General features: G+C 40.0%; 1 protein-coding gene across 1 annotated transcript; it reads right to left on the bottom strand.

Moving 5' to 3' along the window:
• Positions 1-2,743: 2,743 nt before the first annotated feature.
• On the bottom strand, positions 2,744-19,875 carry LOC113165394 (homeobox protein aristaless-like 4). The gene is made up of 4 exons (XM_026364822.1): positions 19,647-19,875; positions 11,169-11,482; positions 6,125-6,253; positions 2,744-5,718 (listed from the first exon to the last, which is right to left on the bottom strand). The coding sequence occupies exons 1-4, from the start codon at positions 19,867-19,869 to the stop codon at positions 5,398-5,400; spliced, it is 987 nt and encodes a 328-aa protein (XP_026220607.1). The 5' UTR covers positions 19,870-19,875; the 3' UTR covers positions 2,744-5,397.
• Positions 19,876-26,733: the final 6,858 nt, after the last annotated feature.

The raw sequence follows: 26,733 nt of genomic DNA, 5'->3' as shown, positions 1-26,733 counted from the left end.
CATAGGACTCATTTCATTGGTTCGAATTTTGATTTACAGAGCAAGCAGCAGCTTTATTTTCACACCAAAGGGATCATTTACCATTGTACGGCTCTAAAATATGACCAATAAGAAATGTTTTGCTGAAAGCTGATATATAATCTGTGATTTACTGCATTAGTCCTTCCTAACGATGGTCCTTAATGAGCAGTTCAAGCATCTACTTGTTTATGGAGCAGGCTGACTGACGGGCCAACCCATGGAAAAATAGTGAATGAGGAATTGGATCTGTCCCTTTTTTTGCCATATCAGCGGGGCTCTAATGTAGTTGGGTGAACTTTGAAGTGCCCTAATGGTCTTCATGGTCCCTTAAGCATGCAGGCTACTATTAAGGGTGTCAGTGGAGCCTGGCTGGAGCAGTGTGACCCATTAGACTTAATGAGTGCTGTTCGGAGAAATGGACTGCGCTTCTTCCTCTGTGCTAGTCTTTCGATTGCTCATATCACTTGGTCTAATTTTCATCAGTTATTAAAGCATAAGACACATTTTTCACCAGTGAATGTCATGAGTCACATTCACTGGCAATAAGAGTTGGATGCCAAGAACCCAACAATATACTGATCCACTTGGCAACAATAATGGTTAGTCTGAGCATTAAATAGTTTTTTTTTTCTCTGCGCACACAGTTAAGAGCACAACAGTGAGCCACATTAATGCACCAACTGACTCGTCATTCACTAGTGCCCCTAATCAGCAGCTTAAATAAATGGGAATCACAGGCAAACTGGGGAAGCTGGACAGATGAACATATTCGTTTCTGAAGGGATTTGTTGCTGAAGACAAACATGTAAAACATCTTCAGCGTTTTCTTAACAGTTCATTGTAAAAGCACTGTAAAACTTTGTAATGTTGTTTTTGAGGGTATCTGCATAAGTTAAGTTTATTGTTATTACAACAGAGGGGACGTAAAAGAGGAAATGGCTATTGTATTATAGTATTTCATCTGACATGTACAAGCCTGTGTTGAAACAGTTCCACTTCTACCCGTCCATTGCAGTCCCGCTGATGATCTCCAGTTCCCAAACCTAGAGCTGGAGCCTCTGGGTGACAACAGGCTTCTCTTGAGTGTTCCCATTCTCATGCGATCAGAGCGTTCCAGTTAAACTCTTGCACAACAGTGGAAAAGATGGCAATTGTTGCTGGGAGCAGGCAAAGATGGGAGGGCTCCAACATTCTTTGCAGGGCAAAGACCACAGCGATGGCAAGATGTGAATTGGCACAGGTTGTCCTTTTTTTTCCTTGGCCGTGCCTTCCCTTTGTCTTCAGTGAGAGTGCTGCTCAGTGGTTGTGCTTTGTGTGGATGATATTCAGCAGTTTGAACTAAAGGGTGGATTTATTACAGACACAGTTTTTGTTGTGTAGGAAAGAGTTTTTGAAGCACTTATGAAAATGTTTTTCTTTGTTTCATGATTGAGCTCGTATTGCAGAAACAAAGAACATCTGTGTGAAATGATGTTGCATACTATGTTGCATGACAGCTTTCTCTCGCCCCGGCCGTAGTTAGTCTGTTAGCCAAAGACCACCTGGAGGCATTTAAGGCCCATTCACACTACTAGACTCTACTTTGAGCCTAATGGCTCAGGCAGAGCATCCCATCTGGAAGCTGCTGATGCGAGAAAAAGAATAGGATCACATATCATCCTCCTCTAACCACCGTCGTGCGCACACACACATTCATCTTGAGTGACTGAAATATTAAATATTTTTACAATTTGTCAATGAATTTTGATTGTGTTAAGCTCTTTATGTCATTTCCTCTCAGTGTGTGACTAGGTATAGACTGAAAACCACAAGATCTTTGAAACAGACTTCAGGCTTCAGATTTTTCTTTCTTTCTTACACAGTAAAAACTAAACAACAGTCAAATACAGGAAGAAACATACAATTTATCAAATAAGTAGTGCAGCATTTTGGGAAAACTGCTTGTTTGAAGTTTGATATCACTCTCACATCTGTATGAGGCCTCAGCCAACAGGGATTAGATTAGCTTAGCACAGCTGGAAGCAGGGAAACAGCCATTGTGGCTCCATTCAAAGATACAAAAAGTATATTTACCATCACCTCTGAATGTTTCTCTTTTATAAAATATATCTTGTTTGTTTACTCAGAACAAAGAGCAATAACTGAAACAGTGACGTGGCACTTTTAAGACATCTGTAAGAAAAAAAAGTTTAAATATTGAATATTTTCTCTAGCTTTAAACAAACCAGTTTAAATAATTTAAAAGTTTAATGTTTTTTTTTTGTTTGTTTTGTTTTGTTTTTCCTCTGTGATTTTTACAAAAACTGCTCTTTGTTACACATCTCTGATAAATGTAAAATTAATATGTCTAAAATCTTAAATTAATCAGTTAATTTTCACTTCCACTCAATCCTGCTTTCGTTTTTCACACACATACATTTCCCTGCTGGTCTGTGTTTGTCTACTACAGTTTTCTACAACTGTGAAAATGTATTATACATCAGTATATGGGTTCTTGAAAACTCCTTAATTTAACTTGGTGAACCTTTTTTTGTTGAATAACAGTAAATGAGTCTGAAATATCTCTTACCAAGTGTCTTATATTATGGATTTGAAGGTTGTCAGGGATTTTAAAAAAGACGTCACCTGCATCCATTTGTTGGATATTAATTTATTTCATAATGACTTCAAAAACCATCATTAGCAGAAGCAACAAGTTACTTCTGTACAAACAAATGTCCAGATCCTTACACAGATCTCAGTGATGCTGTTCAGGGCGCTAAATATGGACGGCTTAGGAGACAGTTCTTGATTGTTTGGGGCACACAGCTCACATACCTCTAGCTTTAGGAAAGAAACAACTGTCCCAGCAGAAGTCAGAAAAAAAACTTCTCCAACACTGTAAGTGCAATAACTTATTGCAATGGCACATTATATAGAGTCACAATCAGAAGTACAAATATTTGATTAATATACAAAAAGCTGCTTGAAGCAATACGAAAATTAGAAAGCAATATCAACCTTGATAAAAACAAACGAACAAAAAAACCCAGAGCAAATCTTCAGAATAACACACATAACATCATTTTACTCTTCTTGGCAATATTACCGTAATACTTCATTGGTTTATCTCTGGAGGTCCATTATTTGACAAATAAGCAAAAATAAATGTACAAGCAAAAGAACAATATTGTTTATATTGTTCACATTCACACAATACAACATTATAAACATCAAAACCATGGATTTCAATTGATTTATTTCAGTAGTATCCACATGGATGGAGCTGCAGAGGAGGGAAGCACTGAGGGAGCACCAGTGAGAAGACAAACACAGTCAACTCGACAAAATAAGAATTTTCACAAGTCACAAATTTATTCTCACCACATCCTGTTTCAGTCTTGAAATTTAGACCATATTATTTCTTGAGTTCTAATCTTACATCCAAGTCTATATGAACTCAAACTGTTTCTTGAGTAAATGGAGTCGTGGCTCAATTACAAAAGCCTTTGTCTTTTTATTTAAAGCAGTTTGTTTGTCTACTTCAATTTAGTCTCTACGTGAACATGTGTGTCTAATCCTCATGTTGTCACCTAACTTATTCACTGTTGTCATTTGAAGGAAACAACAGTGTCATCTCCCTTAGAGTTAATTTGGAATACTAGTAGAAATTATTAAATGTGAAGAGACCTTTATAATAATCTAATAATTTTAAGCCATGTTTAAAGCTAAAATTCCAAACATCTGATTTCACCCTTTGAGTTTGCTGCCTTTCTTTATGTTTTGTGATTGTAAACTGATCATCTTTGGGGTTTAGGTAACAAAACAAGACTGTTGAAAGCATCACTTTGGTTTGTAGGTGATTGTCTTTTATAGACCCAATGAAATATTAATCCAAATAACCCAAAACAATAAATACTGAAAAAAAATGATTTGCAGATTTACTGTAAAACAGCAGGGCTGTAATGGGCATTCATATGGTACAATGATCAAAAAGCTAGAAGTAGCAGAAGCAGAGTTTCCTGCCATCATCCACACAGGGGAAAGAAAACAGATATGTAGCCCAGCGGCCGTCATAGAGAGATCATCCAAAAGACTAATGAATCCTGTCTCTAGCCTCGGCCTACAACCCAGCTCTGGTGACAAACTTATTCCAGGGAGGTAACGCACCGAGACACGCCTGCAATCACTGGAAATACTTGCCACATTCCTGCAGTCCAGCTCTCATGTCATCACATTACCTAAACATTACAGAATTTTCTTCAGGGCCATTAGAGCCACTGATGTAGCCCGTGTTGTCTGGTTTGGACTCTGTGTGTGCAGTATGTTTTTTGCAATGCAGTGTTTGCAGGGCAGCACAGCTCACTTTGATGCTAATTAAGTGTGTCTATTCCTGTTTGTTGCTGATTGAAGCTGGCATGGTTAGTTGGTGTTGAAGGCTGCTGCTGTGCATTGCTGCGCCTTGTCTGCCAGTGGAGACACTGTTTCCTGTAACCTGAGGCCTGAACCTAGCAGGAGAACCTGTGGAGGCAGCCCCCAGGGAGGAAATGACACGTTGGTTTGAAATTGCTGCCAATCCAATGCCTGCCCTCCTCCCGGACTAAATTGGCACAGACCATGTCTGCGCTCGCTCAATTAGACTCAGTTCACTTATTGTATTCAACCTCTGTCCCTCTCTGCAGGAACCTACACTACCCACTGTGGGCTAAGACAAAATTAGGGTTTACATTTCTAACCAGTTATTGGTGGCTTTATTTGACAGTATGCTGTGAAAAACTTTATGTTTAGGTATCTGTGCTTGTTCCCATCAAGTGGGCCTGTGTTTTTGTTTTTTCAATAGTTTTTGATTTGTAAATATCAAATGTTCACAGATGTACTTGAACTTAGTCTTACAGCATGATAGAGTCTAAAGTAAAGTGTAAACAATGTGACTGGAGCAGGATGTGTGGTATCAAAAATAAGCTCAAGGTAGAAAATAACGTCAGTCCACTTAAAATACTGTATGATTATGGCTGGATTCGACACTGAATCTGTGTGTTGTTTAAAGGTCGACATCAACGATGTTGAAGATATTGCTGATTTGTGAATGATACGTCATCTGTCAGGAAATGAGATCTGAGAAATCAGGAATAAACACAATCTCTAAGTAACACTTACTAAGTCACACCTGTGTATTTCTCTCAGTTTCAGCATCTGCTGATTGTCACAGTCACAGTTGTTATCTTGGTTTTGTTGATCTTGGTAATGTCTTCTGTTATCTCTGCAGTCTCTCCCTGTTCATTTGACCTGTGTTATCATTAGTGCTCTCAGGAAAACTCCCTCCTCCCTCACAGCGCTGGCTGATGGCTTCTCCAGAGAAGGGGCCATGTGGGGGCAGGATGAACCTGGGCTGGGACATCATGTAGCCCAAGAGATGGCTGCACTGTGTTCCTTGGCCTTCATGCGCAGTGCAGCTATGCTGGAGGACTTGCGGTCTGGGTCAACATTGAGATCATAGCCATTCATTCCCCCACCCATCCCAGGACCCCCAAACAGGCTGCCCATATGTGTCTGTCCCATATGGCTGCTTCCTGGACTGGGTACACCCAGGAAGTCAGAGACACCTCCAGGACCATGAGGGTGAGGGGGCATGCATGAGGGGACAGAGTCACAAGGCACGACGCAGCCGGGCACTGGAGATGCTCCACTGCTGCTCCCGATCCATGAAGGGTTCTGGATCTTGAAGACAAGACATTGCCAAATTTTACTTATTAAAAGAAACAAGTTACAGTATTTAGCATTATTTATCATCACATAACAATCACGCTGTGCCCCAAATCTATATTACCTGTATATCTACATACCAGCTGTCATAGATATAATACTGATTTAGCAAGCATATTAATATAAGCCAATCAAAGCAATTTTTGCAGTTTCACTATCATCCAATTAGTTCTTCCCAGCCTTGAGCAGCAACACCATTTCCTTTTTGGATTGCATTATGGGAGAATAGTGTACAGTCTGCATTCATGTGTATTTAATTCCAATGTTAACACACTAAAAACCTGCTTAGAACCATTACATACAATAGTACAGATTTGGGACATGGCATCATTTAGCAGACTACCTCTCACTTTTATTTTACCTGTGCATAGTTCTCAGGCCGAGTCAGGAGAGGCAGCTCATAAGCAGTAGAGAAGTGCGTCCGGACCTGTTGCATCTGGCCAAAACGCTCCCTCTTCCTCCACTTGGCTCTGCGATTCTGGAACCACACCTGCAGAAAAACAAAAAGGTCTATAAGAAAAAGAAATAAAGCAGCCACTACCAAACAAAACTTAAATGTCATCTTAGATACATCTCTCAAAGAGTTCAAAGCATACACAATAACCCTCCCCCTCCACAATACTGTATTACATAAAGGGGGCCATCTCCTCCGCTCAGCGAGACAAAGTAAGAAACTGAACCACATAAAATGAAGAAAGTGAAGTGAATAAATTTTGCAGCACATGAAAGTCCAGGCACAGGTTGTAAGACTTGACGTGTCTTTAAAGTGCCGTCCTCACAAAGCTATTGATGTGAAAATGGTGAGTCTCCTTGGGTGCTGTGCATTTCAGCTCCTCCCTTTGATACACGGGCGTCTGCCTCCCTTCAGGCTGCCAACGTCGACAGATCCACATCTGGACCCGCAGCCATTCATAAATCACTCTGCGAAAGGTGTGCTCTCCCCCACATGTCAACGTGGTTGGACAGTGGGGAATCCCACTGTATAATGCATGAAACAAGTTCAGCTTTTGACCAAGGCCAAGCTTTTTTGCTTTGGCCTTTGGGTTTATTAATTATATAAAGTAAGTTTTTCTGGATAATTTCTCCATTTGAGATTGGGAGACATGCTGCTTTTTGTATAGCTTCTAGGTCCTGTTGACAGACCAAGTGCAGGCTACTTAGGCCACTTGTCCTTAACACGATAAGGTACTTGAAGAAAGCAGGACTGAAAGTGGAAAGGTGGCTTTCCAGGCTACAAAGAAAGCATACTGCAGTATTTGCTATCAGTGCCATAGCACACGATCATCACTTCTGTCCATTCTATACTCTTGACCTCTACTAAATGTCTTTCCAACCTGTTTTTTGCACTTCTTTATCTGAATCGAGCACTCAAGCCAGTTGAGTTGTGTGTATATTGCTGGTCACTAGAAATTAATTTTAAACATAATTTCACAGCATCATTTATTTTTTTTCACTTCCACTTTAATAGCATTTTCTAACCCTAACACCTAACTGGTATCTAACTTGTGTGTCTACTCACTCCTATCAAGATCACTGAAGCCAAAATACATTTGGACTTCAGTTTATGAAATTTTGTTATTTTTCAAATTCTTTAACATAGTTTATAATTTACACTGATGTGTTTTTCTCATATCTTCGTAGAAGAGAATGGAGGACAGAGGGAGTCTCAGCATGTTTATGTGTGTCTATTTGTTGGTTGTCTGACTCTTATCCTCCCAAGAGGAAAGGGGAAAAACATCTTCAAAGAGAAAAGAGAGAGCGATCCTGCTTCGACACAGGGGTTTGAACTTGGATTGCGGGTTGATTCCCAGCTCAATCAGCTTGTGGTTTTCACAGTCCTTGACATGCAATTTCCCCTCAGTCAACCTCTTCAGATCCCCCTAATGTAACTCTCTTTTTCTCTCTGTGTCAACTCACAGCAATTTAGTGACAACGATGTGAATTTAGCTAAATCACTGTTTTAGATAGATATAATAATCCTATACAGGGCAAAACTAATAGTTGGTGTTTGTTCTCAAAGAGAAGAGTATCGTTGACCTCATGGTGCACATCACTGTTGGCTGTATTATTTTAAGAAGCTGATGTAAAGAAATGTTGTCTGACTTCAGCATTCCTCAGGTCAGCTGGCGAGATTAGAGAGCAGCTCACCCTTGAAAACTGATATTTGAGGTTGTGTCTGAAGCCCAATGTCAATGTGAGGTTGTTGCCCTTTGAATTATATCATATGTTTGGAGGGGGGCTCACAGTCTACGTTATATTCCCAGTGAGGGTCTGAATCTAGTATAGTTTAGGGTTTGTCATGTCTGTCCTTTGGTTATGTGAGCTCATAGTAATACTCTAAAAGACAAAGCGACCAGATTAGATTGATAAGCTTTAAACTTTGAGTATAAAGAAAGTTAAGACACTGTTTGATTTGTCAGAGGTTAATATCGCCACAGTTTGTGTCTCTCATGTTTTTTCCATTAGACTTGAGTTACAAAGCATCCAGTTTTCTTAAAACATGACAACTAGCTGGATAAAAATATATAATTAAAACTCCCTTTTAGCCTGTTTGCTGTGATAAAGCTTGTTTTCCTAATCCAAACTAAGATGGCTGCATTAACGACATGCTCAGTTTGAACCAAATAAAACTTGAAACCCTTAAAACTTTATTCCAACTTTGATTAGTATTTACTCGTTTCTTTCCAAAATTTGCTATTTTCACATGAAATCATGCTATAATTTGTTTCTGCCTTACAAGAAGAGCTGAAAAAGAGCCAAACAAGGTGAGGTGACAACTTCAGAAACAGGTGAACGTAGCAGATTTCTTTTTTTCACTCACTGTGCAGTATACTTACTTCAGTAAACGAGAAGATGCAGCTAAAGTTTGAATTAACGAGGTTAATGCCAAGTACTTCCATGTTCCACTTTGCTTTTTAAAATACATGTTTAACGTTTTATCAGTTACCGAACTGTCATCGTAATAGTGATGGATCAAGATAACTCTACACTATCTTTCTCTACTCATCTTAATTTCTTTACCGCACTTCCACCCCATCATCGAAGCTTAGCCTTCTTTCTCCCACTCCAGCCCCCCACCCCACCCTCGACACCGACCCTTCTCTCCATGTCGCTCTGCTCCCTCCTCCCTTTTAACTCAGCGAGGGGAAGTGGGGATATTGGAAAGTGAGATGGGAGAATGTTCAAACTGGAGCTTGTTTTCATTTCATGTTTAATTTCCTGACGCCTAAGCCCTTGGCTTTCCGCAGCTAACCCCTCTGACCTTAGGGAGGCATACAGACAGTGAGCAGTGGACCAGGCGCACACATCTACACACACAGGATACACGCAAAAAACACATTAAAATGCTATATTGTAGACAAAATTCAAAGGCAGTCACCAACAAATGCGTTGTTTTAACCTGGTTAGTCTCTCGCTCATTGGAACCATTTATAAATAAGCAAGCGACGTCTGAGCATATATGCCCATTGTCATAGTTTCTTAGGACTGACTCATGTTTCAGAGAGCATTTGCTCTACGTAACTCTTCCATTGAACCTCAGTAGAAATGAGACCCAAGCCAAATAGTTTGGCAGAGAGATCATTCAGGGAACATTATGAAGTCAGATGTGTCCTTTGCTGCTCCGTGTCTCCTATTCCCCAACTTATAAAGTTTGTTAAAAAAGGAACGGCTAATGGTGTCTTTGCACAAGCAGAGTCCCAAATAACATGAATCATTTTTTATTATTACTTATAATGAACAACGGCAAATCATCCTTTAAACAGAATGATACCCAAAAGTGAATTTACCAACTGCAAACACTCACTACTTTTGTTTATTTTATCTAGCAGACATCTGCAAGGAAGGTGGCTCAGCGCTCTTGGAGCTCAAAGTGTTTGGCGGTGAGACAGTAATTGCTAAAGACGTTGACAGCAAAAGGCAGCTTACAGAGCCATTAAAGAGCTTTATTTATGCTCCAGAGCCAGCAGGCAGAGAGAGAGGAAGAGGGAGAGAGGGAGGGCAGAGTGCACAACTCCAAAAGCAGCTTTGAAGTCCAGCCGTCTCACCTCATCTCTGTCATGCAGGACCATTGCGATTGATAGACTGCCTCAGCAGTCACTCACACACAGCCTCCTCCTCCATAAAAAGTAGGCAGCGCGGTGAAGTTCAAGTCTGAGGTTGAGAGCTAATTGTACTAAATAAACTAGTGGCAGCAGAATTCACAGATGTGATTAGAGAAAACTGCAGCTGAGTTTATGAAGACATTCATCATCTAACTGCAGATGAAACTGTAGGACCTTGACATTGGCATTTTCGCAGAAAACATCTGTACTCTGGATTTCAATGGCTGTTGTTTCTAAGATGAAACGAACTCTGCTTTCGGTTGCCAAGTTTTGAGTGCCCCTTGGAATTCAACAATTGGATATCCCTGGACTTTGTCTTGATGGACCTTCAGTTGAAATTGTGGGGTTTAGTGTTGATTGCGTGCATATTTAGGTCTGATTTTAGGGTCAAATCTCACAGTGACTCAACAGTGTCTGCTGTGTGCTTGTCAGATGAGGAAGTTAATTATATTCATCTGGGGAATAGATGGGTCTGTATGAACACAACATGAATGTACTTATTTTACTGTACCACCACAAGGACCCCGGCCAGGTTCTCTGTCCCTGACTATGTCTTGGACTGTGCATGGAAATTGAAACTGGCATCTCAAAGTGTTTTTTATATCCTTGCCAAATAGCTTTGATGACTTTTCTTTTTTCCATGTGTTTTCCCTCCCTCTGCCTTCAGAGTTGTGCGGTGAAACGGGTTTGAACATGGTACTGCTGGGGAGAAACCCTTGGCCTCTGACCCTTCTGCGGAGTCTGCAGCATGTAAGAGCTAAGAGCATTCCCCTAGTTACACCCATCCCACTCTGATCTAAAACTGGCAGACAGAAAGAGAGATGGAGAACAATAGGCCTTGCTGTCTGCTGTTCCGAACAATCTCTGTCAACGTGCCAGTCTTTACTGTCCCAGTTCTCTCTGTCAGTTCCCCGGGTGATTATTAGCATGCAAACATGCAAACACTTAGCACGGCACAGCTCACAGCTCTCGGAGTCCTCCCAAGAAGAAATGACAGCAAGTGCCTCAAAATGACAAAAGTTTACGTTCATCACAAAACCGTCTAACGGTTGAAGTCATTGTGGACTAGAGGAGGTCAGGGCAGCTGCATATTTGATTTCCATTCCAAGCAAACAATCATTTTAAAAGCTCTTGAAGTGTGATCTTGAATGTTCCCAGCCTAAGTCATGTCTTCATCCTCGTAACCATGACAACAAAGCTCCACTGTAACCTTAGTCCTTTTTACCTAACCTTTACAAACCTACTCATTTTCAAGCCAAGATTTTTTTCATGCATAACCTGGTTGTAGTCCTTTATCCTCACCTGCACACGTGCCTCTGTCAGGTCTGTCCTCAGCGCCAGCTGCTCACGGGCATAAACATCTGGGTAGTGTGTCTTCTGGAAAACTTTCTCCAGCTCTTCCAGCTGGTAGCTGGTGAATGTGGTGCGATTGCGTCTCTTCTTGCCTTTGTTGCTCTCAGCCTCGCTTTTGTCGAGCGGACTGGGAAGGTCTGACCCTGGCCGCTCGTTCTGACACTTCATGCCAGAATCCTTTAGGTTCAGGTAGCTGCCTTCCATCCCGGGAGGATCAACACTTGGGGGCAACTCAGACTCAGTCAGGCCACTGTTGTCTTTTCCTGTATGACGAGATTAGCAAGCAGATAAAAAAAAAGTATGGAAGGTTATAAAGTTATCCATTGTGTTTACGTTTTTTAAAGGGGCACTCCACTGTTTTTACACATGATGTTTACTCATCAGGAAGTGTATTGTTTAGACAATGACAACAGTTATATAATCTGTTATTACAAACTGTAAGATGTGGGTCTGGATATAAGTGAGTCTAATGAAAACTTTTTTACAGTGAGATGATGGGAAATGTAGAAGCCAGAGATTTAAAAAATTAATCAGTGCTACTAAGTCAATTGCATCAACATCTGCGTTGTACAAACATGCAACTTTTTTTTTTTAATAAGTCTCAAATTAAGTAACCGCTTTAATTTTGCAGTGTGGACTGACAACACTGCTCAAATCTTCATAAAACATATTATTATTATAAAAAAGATTTTAAAGTTTAAATATTATACTACTACTATAACACATGTTTAAGCAATTTTGGTTTCAGCTGAAGTGTACAGTCGTTATGATTTTCAGATGACACATAAAAACATCAAAAGAACCTTCATAGTTTACTTAAGTGTGGCTTTACTTACAATATAAATTATATTAAAACTGTAATATTTTCAAACACACTATTGCAATAAAATTTCTAACCATTTTAGAGCTGAATAAGAATTGACACGTGTCGTCAATAAAAGTCCTATCATTGTTACTACTCAGTCATAGAAATATTCATATCCTCAATATTTCCTTTAACATGTGACTGAATAAAACCATAGCGCCTCACATGCAAGTCAGCGAGTGTCTGCTCATCATCACGTTAAACCATCTACGCAAAATGACATTCGCTTCAAGCTTACATCACCTGGGTAATGTTTTACTTTAAGGTTCAGAGGCCTTGTCTGTATTCAGCAAGTCTAAAAGTTGCAGGGAAGAAAAGTCTTTCTCTGTTTGAAAGGTATGTCACTACACATTGGCGTGACCTGTGACACAACCCTCAAAGTGTTTTCCCTCACATCTCTCCATCACGGCACCTGAAATCTGAGCCACACAAAACCTGCTCCGTCTCGACTTGTGTGTGATGGGTTTTGTGTGTGCGTGCGGCCATACTCACCCGACAGCCTAGCCCCTCAAATGTAAACAACATTGTGTTTGTCACCTTCAATTTTGAGAGCATTCATTTTGTGACAGACCTCGTTTTGTTCCTGTCAGCGCATGCTGGCTTTTTTGTTTCCTTTTAGGAGATGAAGAAAGCTGTCCCTTCGCTTTCAATAAGCAAACAGCCGTGTGAATAAATAAGCAGAGGGGCTCTGGTTGTGGGCCACTGAGAACAGTGTGCTCTGTCAGCGTCTCTATTTGCCTTTCCTGCAGAAGGGAAGGGGAAGCACCCGATACTAACTGTATTGGTCTGAAACCAACACATAATGGTCCCCTCCACCTAAACAGACTTATGAGTCTTGTGCAACACCAGCATTACTTTAGTCCAAAAACATTTGTCTCTAAGTTAGATGAAGTTTAGGATAATTAACGTAATAGTGTGTGTGTGTATGTGCATGCATTTTGCTGTGTCACTTTGCATTTTTGTTATGAGTGATGTCAGTAACTGCCTCTTGTCATTCTCAGAAACTCAGGCACTGTGTGAAAGAGAGTTGACACCTTCTTGCAGTGGTGACTCTGAGCCACTGTCAGAGCTGTGCTTAGTGAGATGACTGAATAGTTTTAGGGTGATGAAGCTAGGCGGTGGTTTTCTGCAACATCATGGATTACTACGCCTTTGGCTAGAGCGTTTCACAATGAGATGTCAATAGTGATTGCTTGAAGGTGCAGCAGCCCTCTCCTAGTCTCTGGCTCAGATCGACTGAGATGCTAATGGAACGTCACAGCTCGCCCAGCTGGAGTTCATGACCTCATATTACTGTGGCCCACCTGTCAGACCCTCTTACAGTCTCCATACAGGAAGATGTTCTGACATCACCAACTCCTGCGATGGCCTCTTATTCTCATGCACTGTGCCATATTTTTATTCTACCCTTGGGCGGTAGCAGAAATGCAACGTTGAGAAGAAAGGCAGGTCAACTCTGGGTTCCTCCATACTAAGTGATAGTTTGGCACACAAGCTCCAAAATGTGGCTCTATGTTGTTTTAAGATGGAATTAAACAAATGTGTAGCTGTTTCCCTTTGTTTTCAGTCTTAGTGTTAACCTCTGACTGTAGCTTCATATGTGTCGTACAGACATGCAACTGGTATTAATCTAACTTTAGTCCAACTCTCTGTATTTTCCGAAACACCAGCCTTTTACTTTTAATATTCTTCACTTTATTCTGACTTGCAGCACTACAATTGGCACTCTAATGTGCACGAATTAGAACAGCTCTGCCATAATTAGCATATTTTCTCTGTCTAGTGCTCCAAACTCATGTCTCTTTTGACTGTCATGCTAAGCACATAGAATCCTTTCCCACAAACATCTTTCAGTATTCCCGCATGCTGAGCTGTCTCTTCTGCACGCTGCTCTGGAGAACACAGCCATCACACACTGCTTTCTATTTGGAGCCAAGATTCCAATGCGTTGGCTCCAGTTTTTCTGGCATTCAGTGGTATGTGTTTATAAATGTTGTTCTTGTTTCAGTGTTCATCAAAATATATAAAAATGCTCCCGATATCACCATCTGATCCTGCAATTTGCCCGAGTTACTTTGTGACAAGCTACAGACCTCTTCAGTTAGCTGAGGTCAGATGTTTACTAGGGTCAGCAATTTAATCACTGCTGAAAACAGAGAGAAAACATCAAAGTGTAATTTAACTGGTTGTAAAGCAACAGGGCACCCTCTCGGTTTTTATGGAATGGGACAGGGAGGGTCAAGTAAAGCCAAATAAAAGAAACACTATAAATTAGTAACCTGGGGAAGGGTTAATGACCAAACACTAAATAGAGAAGGGAATGCTTTTAAACAGAGTGCTCTGAAATGTTCTCTCAAAGTCTGCCACAACAGCTCTCCACTTATCACACCTTATATCTACCAAATAAAGTCAAATGTTCCACTGGCTTTAGTCGTCAACAGGCCACTATTAATTGTACATTCATTGCTGGTGTGCAGACACGCTTTAGGCTGTATTATTTTCTTTTTTTGAAGCACAGTCTAAGACCTGATGTTGACTGTTGTTTCCTCAGTGGAAGGGAGGCTCCCAGATGTTCATGAGGAAAGATCTATGCCAGCGGCTCATGCAGGAATGCAGATTCCCTGGGAAACCGAAAAATCTTTCTGTTCAGCCTCAGCTCCTGATAAATTGACACAATCATGACCTCACTACTGTCATAACACCTTGGGCTGTGGCTGTCACTGCCTCATATCAAACTGCTCAGAAAGAGTTCAGGTTTATTGGGAATGTACTGTAGTAATAGTGGAGCAAGTTTGTATTCTCTCCCTAATGCAAAAACATATAAATAATCCCATATGTGTTTTGATAATAACTTTGGGATTTGCAGTGAAGTGCAATGAGCATATGTGTTTGTGTTTATATATATATATATATATATATATATATATATATGTGTGTGTGTGTGTGTGTGTGTGTGTGTGTGTGTGTGTGTGTGTGTATATATAATGTACACATTTTGTAAAAATTGGAGCTTCAATCATTTAGTCAGGGACATTTTCCTGTCTTCCAGTTTTCCACAACCACATTCATACTGCTTAGATCATTTTGGAATCATATTTTCATGAAATATTTTTATGTCTTTGCAATTATTCTGCAGCATAAAGAAGGTTTGTGGTGCAGTCTATGTCACTCGATGGTGATTTGCATTACTTTCCACCCATGACTTATCAAACAAAAGAAATGAGCTGTGTTGAGAAAAAGAACAACTGTTAATCATGCAACTAAAAGTGATCATCATACTTTTGCCCTGCTCAGTAGTTTTCCATACTTTTTGGACTTGTCAGGCTCAGTGGCGCCACATTTGCTTCATCCAAGACCTCTTAAAGAGGTTTACCGTTACAGTAACTGATATTCTGTTGATAAGAATAGAGGAAGTAAAGGTAAAGATGCAGATTCAGCCTCATTAAAAGTGCAGTTAAAAATGCACCCCAGCTGGTTGAAGTTTCCAAATCATTTCTATAATGCGGACTGCATGCAGATCTCAGGTAGTCTGCGGGGAGTCACCTTTGCCTGCAAGCGAGGCAGCTGACAGTAAAGGCTGAAGCATGCTGGGTTAACTGCACAACAGCATGAGAGAAAATCAATTTTAGTGGTGATGAAAGGAGATTTCAGTTAAACTTTGAGAAAATAGCATCTTATGGAACAAAAATTCTCAGAGTTATGTGTATGTCTAGCTTCTTTTTTCAGAGCAGGGTCACATTTTTTGTAGTTCTTTACGCGTTAATATGTCAGACATTTATCCTTTCAAGTCTTTATATATTCTAATTTATTCTGGTTCACAGACATAAACCGGCATCATCACAGGTGTCACTCCGGCATTTGCTTATTGTTAACATCAAGCAAATGTGTTAGTCATCCTCACATGCATATCCTGTGACATCACTTTCCTGAGCCTTTTAACATGTACTTAGAGAACTATATTTTGACAGGCATGCTTTTAAAATGCTGCCAGGGCTTTTGGGGTCTTGTTTTGGTTTTCATATGCTGAGAAAAATGTTTTACATATCACAGGATGTTTCAACGTCCCACTGACGGAAGGAGGGTTTTTTAGAAAGTACAGATTGCCAAGGCTGGATTTTTTTTTTTTTTATAAATGTTGTAATTTGCTTTGAGTGGTTATTTTGTGAAAAGACAAAGATGGTGAGGAACAAATGTTGTTTGGTGAGTACCAGTATTCCCACAAACACTACGTTGTTTATCAGCAATGCAGAGCTCAACCTCAGTATCAACCACAGGCCTATAAACACAGTGATTTTTCAACCTTAGCCACAACGCCACTTACAATCTCCCTTAAATTTAGAAAGAATGTATACGAATATTTACCCGCATATCAAAACTTTGTGCAGCGCTCCAACTGTAGCAAAGATAGAATCTGAACTTTTTTGAAATCATGAAGCAAAAATACACATACGCAGTGCATCTCAGAGCCATAGAGTTCAGTAAAGTACGAGCATGTAAACAGTCCCACGTGTGCGGCTTTCCCAGAAACGCTCTCATTTCTCCCGAGTCTCTCAAATCATTACCCAATCACAATGTCCAAGTCTGACCGGTTGCTTATTTACACAAGGTATTGTTGAGACGGGGTTATGTAAACCAGTTCCACTTTGTCATCTCAGGGACTCTCCATAGCTTTGGAGATCTGATGTTTGGGGAGTATGAATAATAACTATAGGAGCCAGTAATGCACATCTGCCTTAGATTAATGCAGCCCTCTCCTGCAGTGCTGACCTGCATTCCTCCGCACTCCATCAGCTCCAGGGGTTTTCTTTCATTCATCGCTGTGTGAGCAGGTAGACGACTCCATCCCTGCTGTCGCTGTGGGACAGTCTCACTGATTAATATGCACTCAAATGAACGAGCTGCCACTACTGTGCAGAAATGTGTTGATTCTCCCTTTCATAGACAATGTGGCATTTTACTGACTACGATCGAATTGATTGATTGAACAAAAACAGACGTAACTATGAAATACACTAGTAAATAAACTGTAAAGAATTATATAAATTTGAGTGATTGGAAATATTTCTAATTTAATTTCAGAATCCTTTTCAAGATCGTACAATTTAATGATGAATCTTTTCAGTTAGCAATGGAAATTTTTAAAGAAACCATTTGCCAAAATGTTTGGTAGTGTCCTCACTCAAAAGGGTAAAAAATTTGCTGTGTATATCATTCAGCGTGTGCAAAAATAGCTTATCTCCATGTGTTTTAAATGTAAATATTATCGGCAATTTGTATCATGCCGTGATAAATAACTTGCATAGTGAGACTTCTTGTGTATTTTGTTGTATATCAATACTGTTTGCAACATAATCAGAATGACATAAATACAAAAATACTGTGTTTCTATGTAAACACTGAGTTGCCACACAGAAAACTCCCTTTGGGTACGAGATGACTTTTGTCATCGTGATGGAGATAAAGCATCACCATTGAGCAATATATCTCCCATTGAGGACCACACATAACAGCACAAGCCTGTTGACGCCTGAGGCTTTGGCAAGACCCCAAAGTATCCTCCCCAGAGCCATGATGCCTTCATCTGGCTGCAACATTTTCAATAATAACATTGCAGAACTCTCCTCTGGGGAGGCATGCTGCATTTAATGACGCTGTTTAAACGGTTCTGTCAATGCACTTGCCAAATCAATGCACTTTAATGCAGTGGTGCTCGGATCTGTTGGGGACATTGCACTCAAACTCCAGCAAAAAGTGACAGTTTGGCCTAAAATACACTAAAGAGCTATTCCACTTGTTTCTCAGTAAAACATATAATCATATTTTATGTAAAATATAGATATATTTTCTGCAGGCCTTCATAGATTTACTCCCCTTTAGCAGTTTTATCTGTTACACATTAATTTTACTCACATGAGTCATTGGTGTATTTAGGTGTTTGTCAGTGTTTAGTATCTATTTTCAGAACAGTAGTAAATATACTTTAAATAATGAATAGCGAGTAAAATTTAAAGTTTTAGTCATCATGCGTCAAACTTCAGTCATGATCATTACACATGTTTTCATCTGTAGCATCATGATAAACATCTGGGCTGCGAATATAATGGCGCCAGCAGGTCTGTACACTGATAGCTGCCCAAAATATTCTTTAATGTATATTAGGTTAGTTCAAATGTACAATTACTAGGTTATAAGTATACAGGTGTATGAAAAGTTCGTTAGTGTATTTTTTTAATGGGCTTTATTCTGTTTTTTTTTTTTTTTTTTTAGCTGTCGTCGCCTGTTGTCACACAGAGTGAGCCGAGTCCATTTCTGCTCAGTAAGAAGGTTTTATTTCTTTTTATCTTAAACGCCCATGTCTCATAAACGGGACAGTAAAAATAATTGTTTTCTTTAATCGCTCTTAAAATACATTTGTAGTGCAACAAATTGTGTTTTAAGCTTCTTTTTTTTAAATTAGATTAATGTTATTTGTCAGTATGGCAATGCAGTCTGTAAAAATTATTTGTTTTTACATTTTACTGTTTTATTATGGGCCACTAATTATGAGATCTTGACCTATGAGCCTTCTTTAACAAATGCGGCCCATAATTCTTAATGTAGATGTGAATGAACAGAGTTGCATCAGTCTGGGTTATTTATCATTACACAATCACCTGTGCTGAAAATAAATATACAATAACAAAATAATAGAGTCGAGTTAGAGTTGCTGTTAAAATATTCCCGTTGTGTTTCTTCTTAGCGCCTGGATTTTCCGGTTTTGCGCGTGTTTGCGCAGAGGAGGCCATATTTTATATTTTAATACAAGCTTTAAATCCATAATAACATTTGTAAATAATAAGGAAACATTTATGAAGACAAGAGCAGAGGACGGCTGGGGGCCAGTGAGAGCAGTGGGGGCGATGATGCAACTTTACCAGGAATAAAATTGGAAATTTACAGATTCATACGGAAAATCACAGCGACACATTTGACTGCGCATTGATAACAAACATTACTGGTAAACAAACACAAAAAGAAAAACATTAAAATAAAACGAGAACTTAAATTCATATAAAAAATAACTGAATCACCTTTCAGTCGAAGTGCACCAACCTTACAGTGGAAATAAATGACTAAATGCAGCGCGTCGCTTCGCTCACGGTTCAGGCCTCATGGGTCTCTAAAACTCTCTCAGGATAAAGTCACTTATTCCACATAAATTCCATTTTCCCTAAACGGTTAGGGCTTTTAAGGTGATGGATTATGTTTCCGAGTCACAGGCAAAAGAAGAGCACGATATTTCCACGAAAGCTCAATTGCCAACTTCGGGCTGATGTGGAAATTGCTCCACACTAAGCAGAATATGAATTAATGTTGGAAATATACAGTTAAAGTAGAAGGAGGCTGAGGACTCTCTTCCTCCCCGGCACTCTCTCCCATTACTGACTTTGAGAGGATGTATTTGACATTACCCTGAATATATTGCGTAAATTATTGCTTGAAAATACCCCCTTCTTGTCATGCATTTCCGTTAAACTCGGACCTCATATGTGACACTTTGTGCGTCTCTCGTGTGCACTCACCATAGCAGGGGATGAGCGTCCCGTTGTGTCCGCTGTCCGGGTGCAGCTTGCTGCCTTCGGGGGGAGTTTTGCCCGGAATGAACGTGGGGCTGTATTTTGTGTCAGCGGTCGGGAAAGTCCTGAACGGATTCGCCTGGTGATCCCTACCTTGCGCATTAGACGTGTTATAATATGAATCCATCGATGTCATATCGCAGTATGAGACGCACGTATCCGCGTTCATACCTAAAGTTATATTTAAAAAAAAAAATCCACACGGTTCCTGACTCCCTCCCCTTCTATAGACAGCAGATATTCTCACCAAATTCTCATGCACTGACGCGCTCATGCACACACACTCTCAAGCTGCCGCATCTGGGACTGGTTAAAAAATGAATCAGATGTTTTCCAGAGACTGCAGACTGAACAAATGCTAAAAGCCCCCTGAAGGTTTGTCGGGGTAAAGAGAAATGCCTTGCTCAAACTGATGCCGCCTCGGTAGCCTGCAGTGTATGTGACACACACTCACACACACACACAGAGCAGTCCGGTCTGCAGGCTCCACACAATCTGAAGGAGGCCCACACCGAGCTTCAGTCTACACTGTTATACAGCCAGCAGGACTGGGAGGTCAAGCTCAGAAAGGGGGAAAGCTCTTTTGCTAAACACGCAGGAGGCACAACACATGACATTAATGTAATTAGAGGATGAAGCTTTGATTTTTTTTTTTTTTTTTTTTTTTTTTTTTTTGTTGCGTCTCTGAACACCCCCAAACTCCGACTTTTTAAAGTACCATCCTTTAAAACATTTGAAGCTGAGACACACTCGGTTGTTAATTAGTGTTTTTTGAATGTCAGATTTCTCTTTTATTTGATTTTTAAGTGCAAAAAAATTTAAAGTGAGTGTAGGGATCACGGCAGCAGCGTGGAGCATTGAAAGTGTCGATGTTAAGTTTAAATATTGACTGAATATTTTCTTTGTGTATTTGTTGTAAAGACTTTTATCAAACCAAACCAAACATGACCCGATTATTGCAAACAACTTTCAGGCTTTTAATTTAAAAACCGACAAGTTCTTCCAAATAAATTAATTAGCCCATAAACCATTGAGCCTAACTTAACTTGGCTTCTTAGTGACTACTTGGTAACGCGACCCGTCGCCATCAATTCGCTTTTTCTTGGCTATAAAAGTCGAAGGTGGGTTCAGGAAACAAGATGAGCCTTTATGTCAGCAGTCAAATTGGATAAATGAGCTCAAATCACGCCCTTAATTGTTAGGATAGGCTATCATCATCATCATCATTATTATCATTATTTTTATCATTATTATCCGTTATAATAATTTAATTTAATGGACAATTTCATAATAAATATTTCTGAATTGATGCTTCGCTGTGAATTGATGCTGAAACTCTTCCTCTCTTTCGTTAATTCGTATCCTCATTAACGCATTAATTAAGACCGGAGACATAACTCTGTCACATCAGCTGTGAAAATGACCATTTAGTTGTTTGGAGCCGGTAAATGTGCAGCCTCTCTCTCTCCGGGTATCACACGGGCACCTCTCGCTGTGCAGGTATTCTTTAAAGAGACTTTAATTAGTAAATATCTCCTGTAAAGATGATTTTGTTTCCCAGCATAACGTAACGCACACTTCCTTTTTAATGTTGCTGTTTTTAAAGTGGGAATAAACTAAACGCGCTCAGTGCTGCAGACAGTTTCATCAGGTTTTCTGTCTTCGTGTGTTTCCCCAATAATCAACAAGCACCTCAAAGATTTTTTACCTGCATTATCAGAGCTTATCGACATATTAGTACCATTATCAACAATATAAGGACGTGTTGGCCCTTTATTCCACAAACGATTACAGTCTCAGCTGAGTTTATACATTTTACATTTACATAAGATTTTAAAATGAATTAAGTGAAAACAACTTTTCTCAAACAGCAAAATGTCTTTTAAATAATAATTTTTTCTGAAGGATTAAATAAAACAGCTGCAGCTTTTACTCTATCACCCTGTATCTAAATGAGGAGGTACAGATACATCTTGGTTCAAATAAAACCAATAAAGGTGGATGTAAATCGGAAGGTGTGATTTGTTGCATCACTCTAAAATTGAATTGTTGGTTGTTGTGATCCAGTATTTGGTTGTTTGTAGCTCACCATTGGATCACTGGATGCAAAGAAATCATTTTCTAATACTGGGTAAATGTAACCTAGTCTTGTGTAGCTGCTGTTTTGACCCAACGCTGAGTCAGATAAAACCCTGGGATTTTTAGAGTGACTTCTTTGGGTTTGTTTCCTTTTCTCATTGAGTGAGTATTCTACAAAAATGCAGATGCAAGCGCTTTAAAGAAACTAGAAATGAGATATTGTGCATTTGTCACACAGCTAAACAAACAGGAGTGACAGGCTTCTCCTTTGAGTGCAGCGTATACGCAAGCCTCCCTTAATATGAACCACTCCACTGCCACAGGCTAAAGCCTCAGCTGTCACAGATATACATCACTCAAGCGTGGCATTTTCTCTAAAAGGTTTCCACTAAATGGCGAATAGCCTGTTTAACTTCCAACAGGAACCATGTCCAGGTATTCACTGCGGAGGGAACGGACTCTCCACCAATGCAGCAGCCCAGAGCCTCTGGGGTTTATGTTGGCACAGGCCCGCTGTGTCTCCCTGAAAACTCCTCTGGCTGCAGGTTTCTTGTATGAGAGGAGCAGTGGTGCGGGTAATGGGCTGGGGAAAGTGTTGTAGGTTCGACTTTAAATCGTGTTTAGTTTGGCTGTGGGAATGATATGGGAAATGTGTACGCCATATTGTTGTGAGATGGTATTGTTGTGTTCTATGTGGGCTTTTTTTCTTAGTCACTCTATGGAACAATTGCAATCAAAGTGTAGTCTTGTGTAAGATTTTAATTTGGTTGTGCAGATGCTCACGTCTTTCAACACACTTGATTTAAACTGAACTTGAACATGGGGATTTTAAGTAATTAGAAGAATGCTGGGAATTCATAAACCAGCTCCACGGCCTCACATCACAGCTGCAGATCAAATATCGCATTGTCTCACTGTCATTTGTCCCAAAGCCTATTTTAGGGGTGATGCTTCTTCTATCCATGGCTGCAGTAATCCCTGCTAAAACATAAGGCTTCTGTGACTGTGGCTCATTTTAGAAATGTGTGGATGTTTAGAAATGTGCTTTGCTTATTCTTAAACTTCACTTTGAATAATGTACAGTGCATTGGTTTTACAAACATAACAATAGGTGATGGATGGTTTAAAAGATAATGAAAAGAATAGTTTTTGTTTGGAAATTAACATCATACAAAACAGTAAAGGTTAGTTTTTAAGCTACATGGCAGGTAGTTTGCTCCAAGTATCTTGGAGAACTCTTCCGTCTCTTCATGTAAACCCAGACTGACTCCATGATGTCCACATCATGGCATCCATTGCAGGACTGAAGGTAGTTCTTTATGAATCCTATTCTAGATTGATTATATGGATTCACAGCTGAATATTTTTATACTTTTAAAACAGTCTGTTGGGGATCTTGAAGGTTTTTAATCACTTCTGTCACAGAGGCAAAATTAGGAGTCAAGTTCTCGTAACAAGACGAGGATGGATTGCACCACAGTCATAGTGACGTACTTTGTGAATTGCTTGTTTCATCCACAAAACTGTTGATCTGTTGCCATGGCAATAGGACCATAAGCCTTGGTGATGTTGCCACAATATTTATCCGCATGTTGTATAAAAAACGTTATTCTGTAGATTTTGTAAACAACACGGGTGTCCAGCACAATTTGAGAAAGCACTAACTTTCATCTGCTGGTGCTCCCTGCTGAGATTCATACAGGCATATTGTTACTAAAAGGGGAGGTGGGGTCTCTCCATCTCTGATGGCACACACCACACCCTCCATATGTGTGTGTGTTTGTGAGAGAGATAGAGAGAGAGAGAGAAAGAGTAAAAGAGACACCAGATTTTTATGTGTAGCTTTAAATTGGTTTCACATGAGGCGTGCATGCACCGCATCAGCAGATTCTCTGATCAAATTATGCAGAGATGAGGGGATAGAAAAAAGAGACAGCGGTTGTACTGATGTATAATTCAATAAACAGGACCAAACAGGGGCAGACAGAGGGGATGCTGTACTGCCTTCATCTCCCAGTTCTCAGTAGTTAACTCATGAACAAGAAACACACAGGAGTTCACCTCCATTCATCATCAGTGCAACAGCCGACACAGAATGTAGATGAGCGCGAATGTAGAGAGGAAAACTCTGCTTGATATCAGTTTATTATTCCGTTTTGTGCTACTGTATATGTCATAATACAGCTGAAACAATTCTAAAGTCTATTCATCAATTAGTCGATCACTAGAAATTACATTTATATTATGGATATTTGCTTTTGTTGATGTAAGAGCAAAAACATTACACATCCACTATTTCCAGTTTAGATTGGTTTGTGCTTTTCTTTGTCTTCTGTGATAATATATAGATTTTTAACTGGTTGGACAAAAGTAGTCACTCAACTACAGGCGTTACATATTTCTTTTCAGACTTTTTTTTGGGCAAAATAATTAAAAGGTTTAGAAAATAATCTACAATTGCCACCTTATATCTTTATAGCTAAACTGTAAAATTGTCATTTTCCAAATAAGAGCAGCAAGTACGAAAAACATTTCATTACAAACTACGAAACTAAAACATTTATGGTCGAATCTCACACACAATTAATGCATTTTGTGCAAAAAATGTCTTTGATTTGGAAGCTTGAAGGATTAGAATATATTTATTACTCCATAGTGTTAGCTTATTCACCGAGGTGCCTCACTCTAATAATGTAAAAACTGAAGCAGCACTCACGATTGTTCAAACACAGGACATATGGAAGACTTCTGAGGATGAGCTCCAACAGTTGTGTACACATGCCGCAAATATCACCAGAGATCACACACACTTATTAGAGTAATGTATTCCAAGAGAAGTAAGATCTCATTGCTGCTGTAAAACGTCTCTATATCGAGCACTAGTTGATGACAGCTAGAGGGCATCTTCAGAATGAGATTTTGGAAGATCAGTCGCAGCAAATGAACATGGCAAATAAGGAAGATAATGAGTCTCTCTGTTAATGCTGTGCAAATTGATTGCAGACAGATATTGTGCCATGTGCCAAGCATTCTGAAAAGATTACACCAAAATCCTGTAATTCTGATTTTAGCTTGATTGTTGGAAAAAGCCAGATGTGCTCTGTCCCCAAATCATCATAAAAAGCAATAATGGCGATGACATCACAATTTCTGTGCTACTGAAATTATTGTATTCTAATACCTCCCTCGTCCTTTTTCTAATTTCATTTCAATTTAATTAGTTCTTTTTTACTCAAATTCGAGATTGTTAAGTTGAACGTTGTCTTAAAACAGCACTTCCTTATTTAATTTTAATTCTTTATCCTACTTCTAATATAGGCCTAATTACCTGGCAGATTGATCCACATCCTTTTATATCTCTAGAAAATAAGCTGTTGTGCTGAAGTCAACATTTTTATAATTGAGCATAACGAGTATCTATTTTGGTGTACAGTATTTTTGAGCATTTCCGCGAGGAAAACGGATGAGTTCATTTAATTAGATGAGTGCGGTTGCCCAGTTAAATCTCACTTAACTTTGTGGAGGCTTGGGACTTAACAAATGCACAGGCGATTATGCTCTAACCTGAACTTTAGTCTCTCCTACTCACAATGTGCTTGTGGGAAGTGGAGAGAATACTGTACATTAGTCATCTCTGTTCACAAAATGTCGTCATAGATGTTTTCTATTATTGCACGTGAATCTACGTATATCAGCCACTGCTGTCATCACAACACCATGCAAGGTTATAGCCAAAAATACTGCAACATTATTGTTTTACCCAGGTCTCCTCTTAAATTCCTGTTTGATACAGTTTTAGAACGTGTTTGGTTTGTAACAGAACACTATGTGTGTGCTGACCCAGCCTGATCTTCCCACAGCAGTGTCTGGACCCGACGAGGCAATGTGCACAGAGACATAGGACCAAAACAAAACAAACGGGTCTGAGGGACCATGTCTGTCGATCCAGGGTTCAGCACAGCCTCACAGGGCTCACGAAGGACTCCTATCTAGATGGGGAAGGAGCCACATTCCCCTGAAATGAGCTTCTCTAGGATGAAAGCCTTGTGTGAGCTCCCCAGATGACCCACGACCCTGTCTGTATTTGTGCAGGGGGGAGCCCTGATCCTGGGTTCTCTGCCTCCCTGCCAGGATCCTGGGGAGTAGGGCTGGGGTGGCCAGACAAGCCTTCCATTCTGCCCTCCGGTGTTTTGTTTTTGGGGCAAAGAGAGCCCCTCAGATGAGACGGTACTGTCACAGCAGTAACCTTTAACCCCAGGAGTTTCAGAGGTGGGCCATAGGAGGCTGTTCCTGGAGTGCTGCGCTATCTCATGTCATGGTTTGCAACACACTAATGTTTCAGTACATCCTGAGATTTATTGCCAGTGTTTTGCTTCAAAACCCAGTTTGAGATTTTAATATTTGCTGAAAATCTTATATATCTGAGTTCAAATCACACTAATGCGATTTTTGCCTATTGTACAGGCAGCATAATGTGCACACGTACTTGCCAGCAGCTGAGAAGAGTCTGGTTTTTCTTTGCAAACTGAAAGCAGAAAATCAAATCTGCGTTAGGAGGTGATGACAGAAGCTGTCATCAAAAACCTGTTTGCTCTTTTTTATCTCGGCCAGCATTGGTGTGCTGACATTATCACCCAAAAGGCTCTGATAGCTCGCTCAAGGGATGAGAGAAGGAGAGGTGCAGGTTCACAGGTCGGCAGAAATCACTTTTATACCCAAGCCTGATGCTGGTGCATGTGAAAAGCAAAAAGGCTCCACAGCAGCAGTTCACTGTGTGTAGTTTTTAGGTGTGAGCTCCCATGTATATGCAGCTACAATGACTAACCTCTGCCCTACACCAGGATGTTAGAATCAGCCCCAAACACAGACAATTACAAACAAACACAGATGCCCCAAATTCCACTTTCACTTGAAACAGTTGGGTGACCCCCCTTTACCCTCTGTTCAGGTTACT

The sequence above is a fragment of the Anabas testudineus genome, chromosome 6 (assembly GCF_900324465.2).
Source record: "Anabas testudineus chromosome 6, fAnaTes1.2, whole genome shotgun sequence".
Lineage (NCBI taxonomy): Eukaryota > Metazoa > Chordata > Actinopteri > Anabantiformes > Anabantidae > Anabas > Anabas testudineus.
Note: the sequence above shows the minus strand (reverse complement) of the source record. Positions and strands in the feature narration are given on the sequence as shown.

Bases quoted from the DNA above. Each gene is read 5' to 3' on its own strand.
- LOC113165394 (XM_026364822.1), bottom strand. From the start codon at position 19,869: ATGAACGCGGATACGTGCGTCTCATACTGCGATATGACATCGATGGAT. The intron at 11,483-19,646 runs GTGAGTGCACAC...CTCGTCATACAG, and splicing joins GACGCTCATCCCCTGCTATG to GAAAAGACAACAGTGGCCTG. The intron at 6,254-11,168 runs GTGAGGATAAAG...GTTTTTCTGCAG, and splicing joins TGACAGAGGCACGTGTGCAG to GTGTGGTTCCAGAATCGCAG.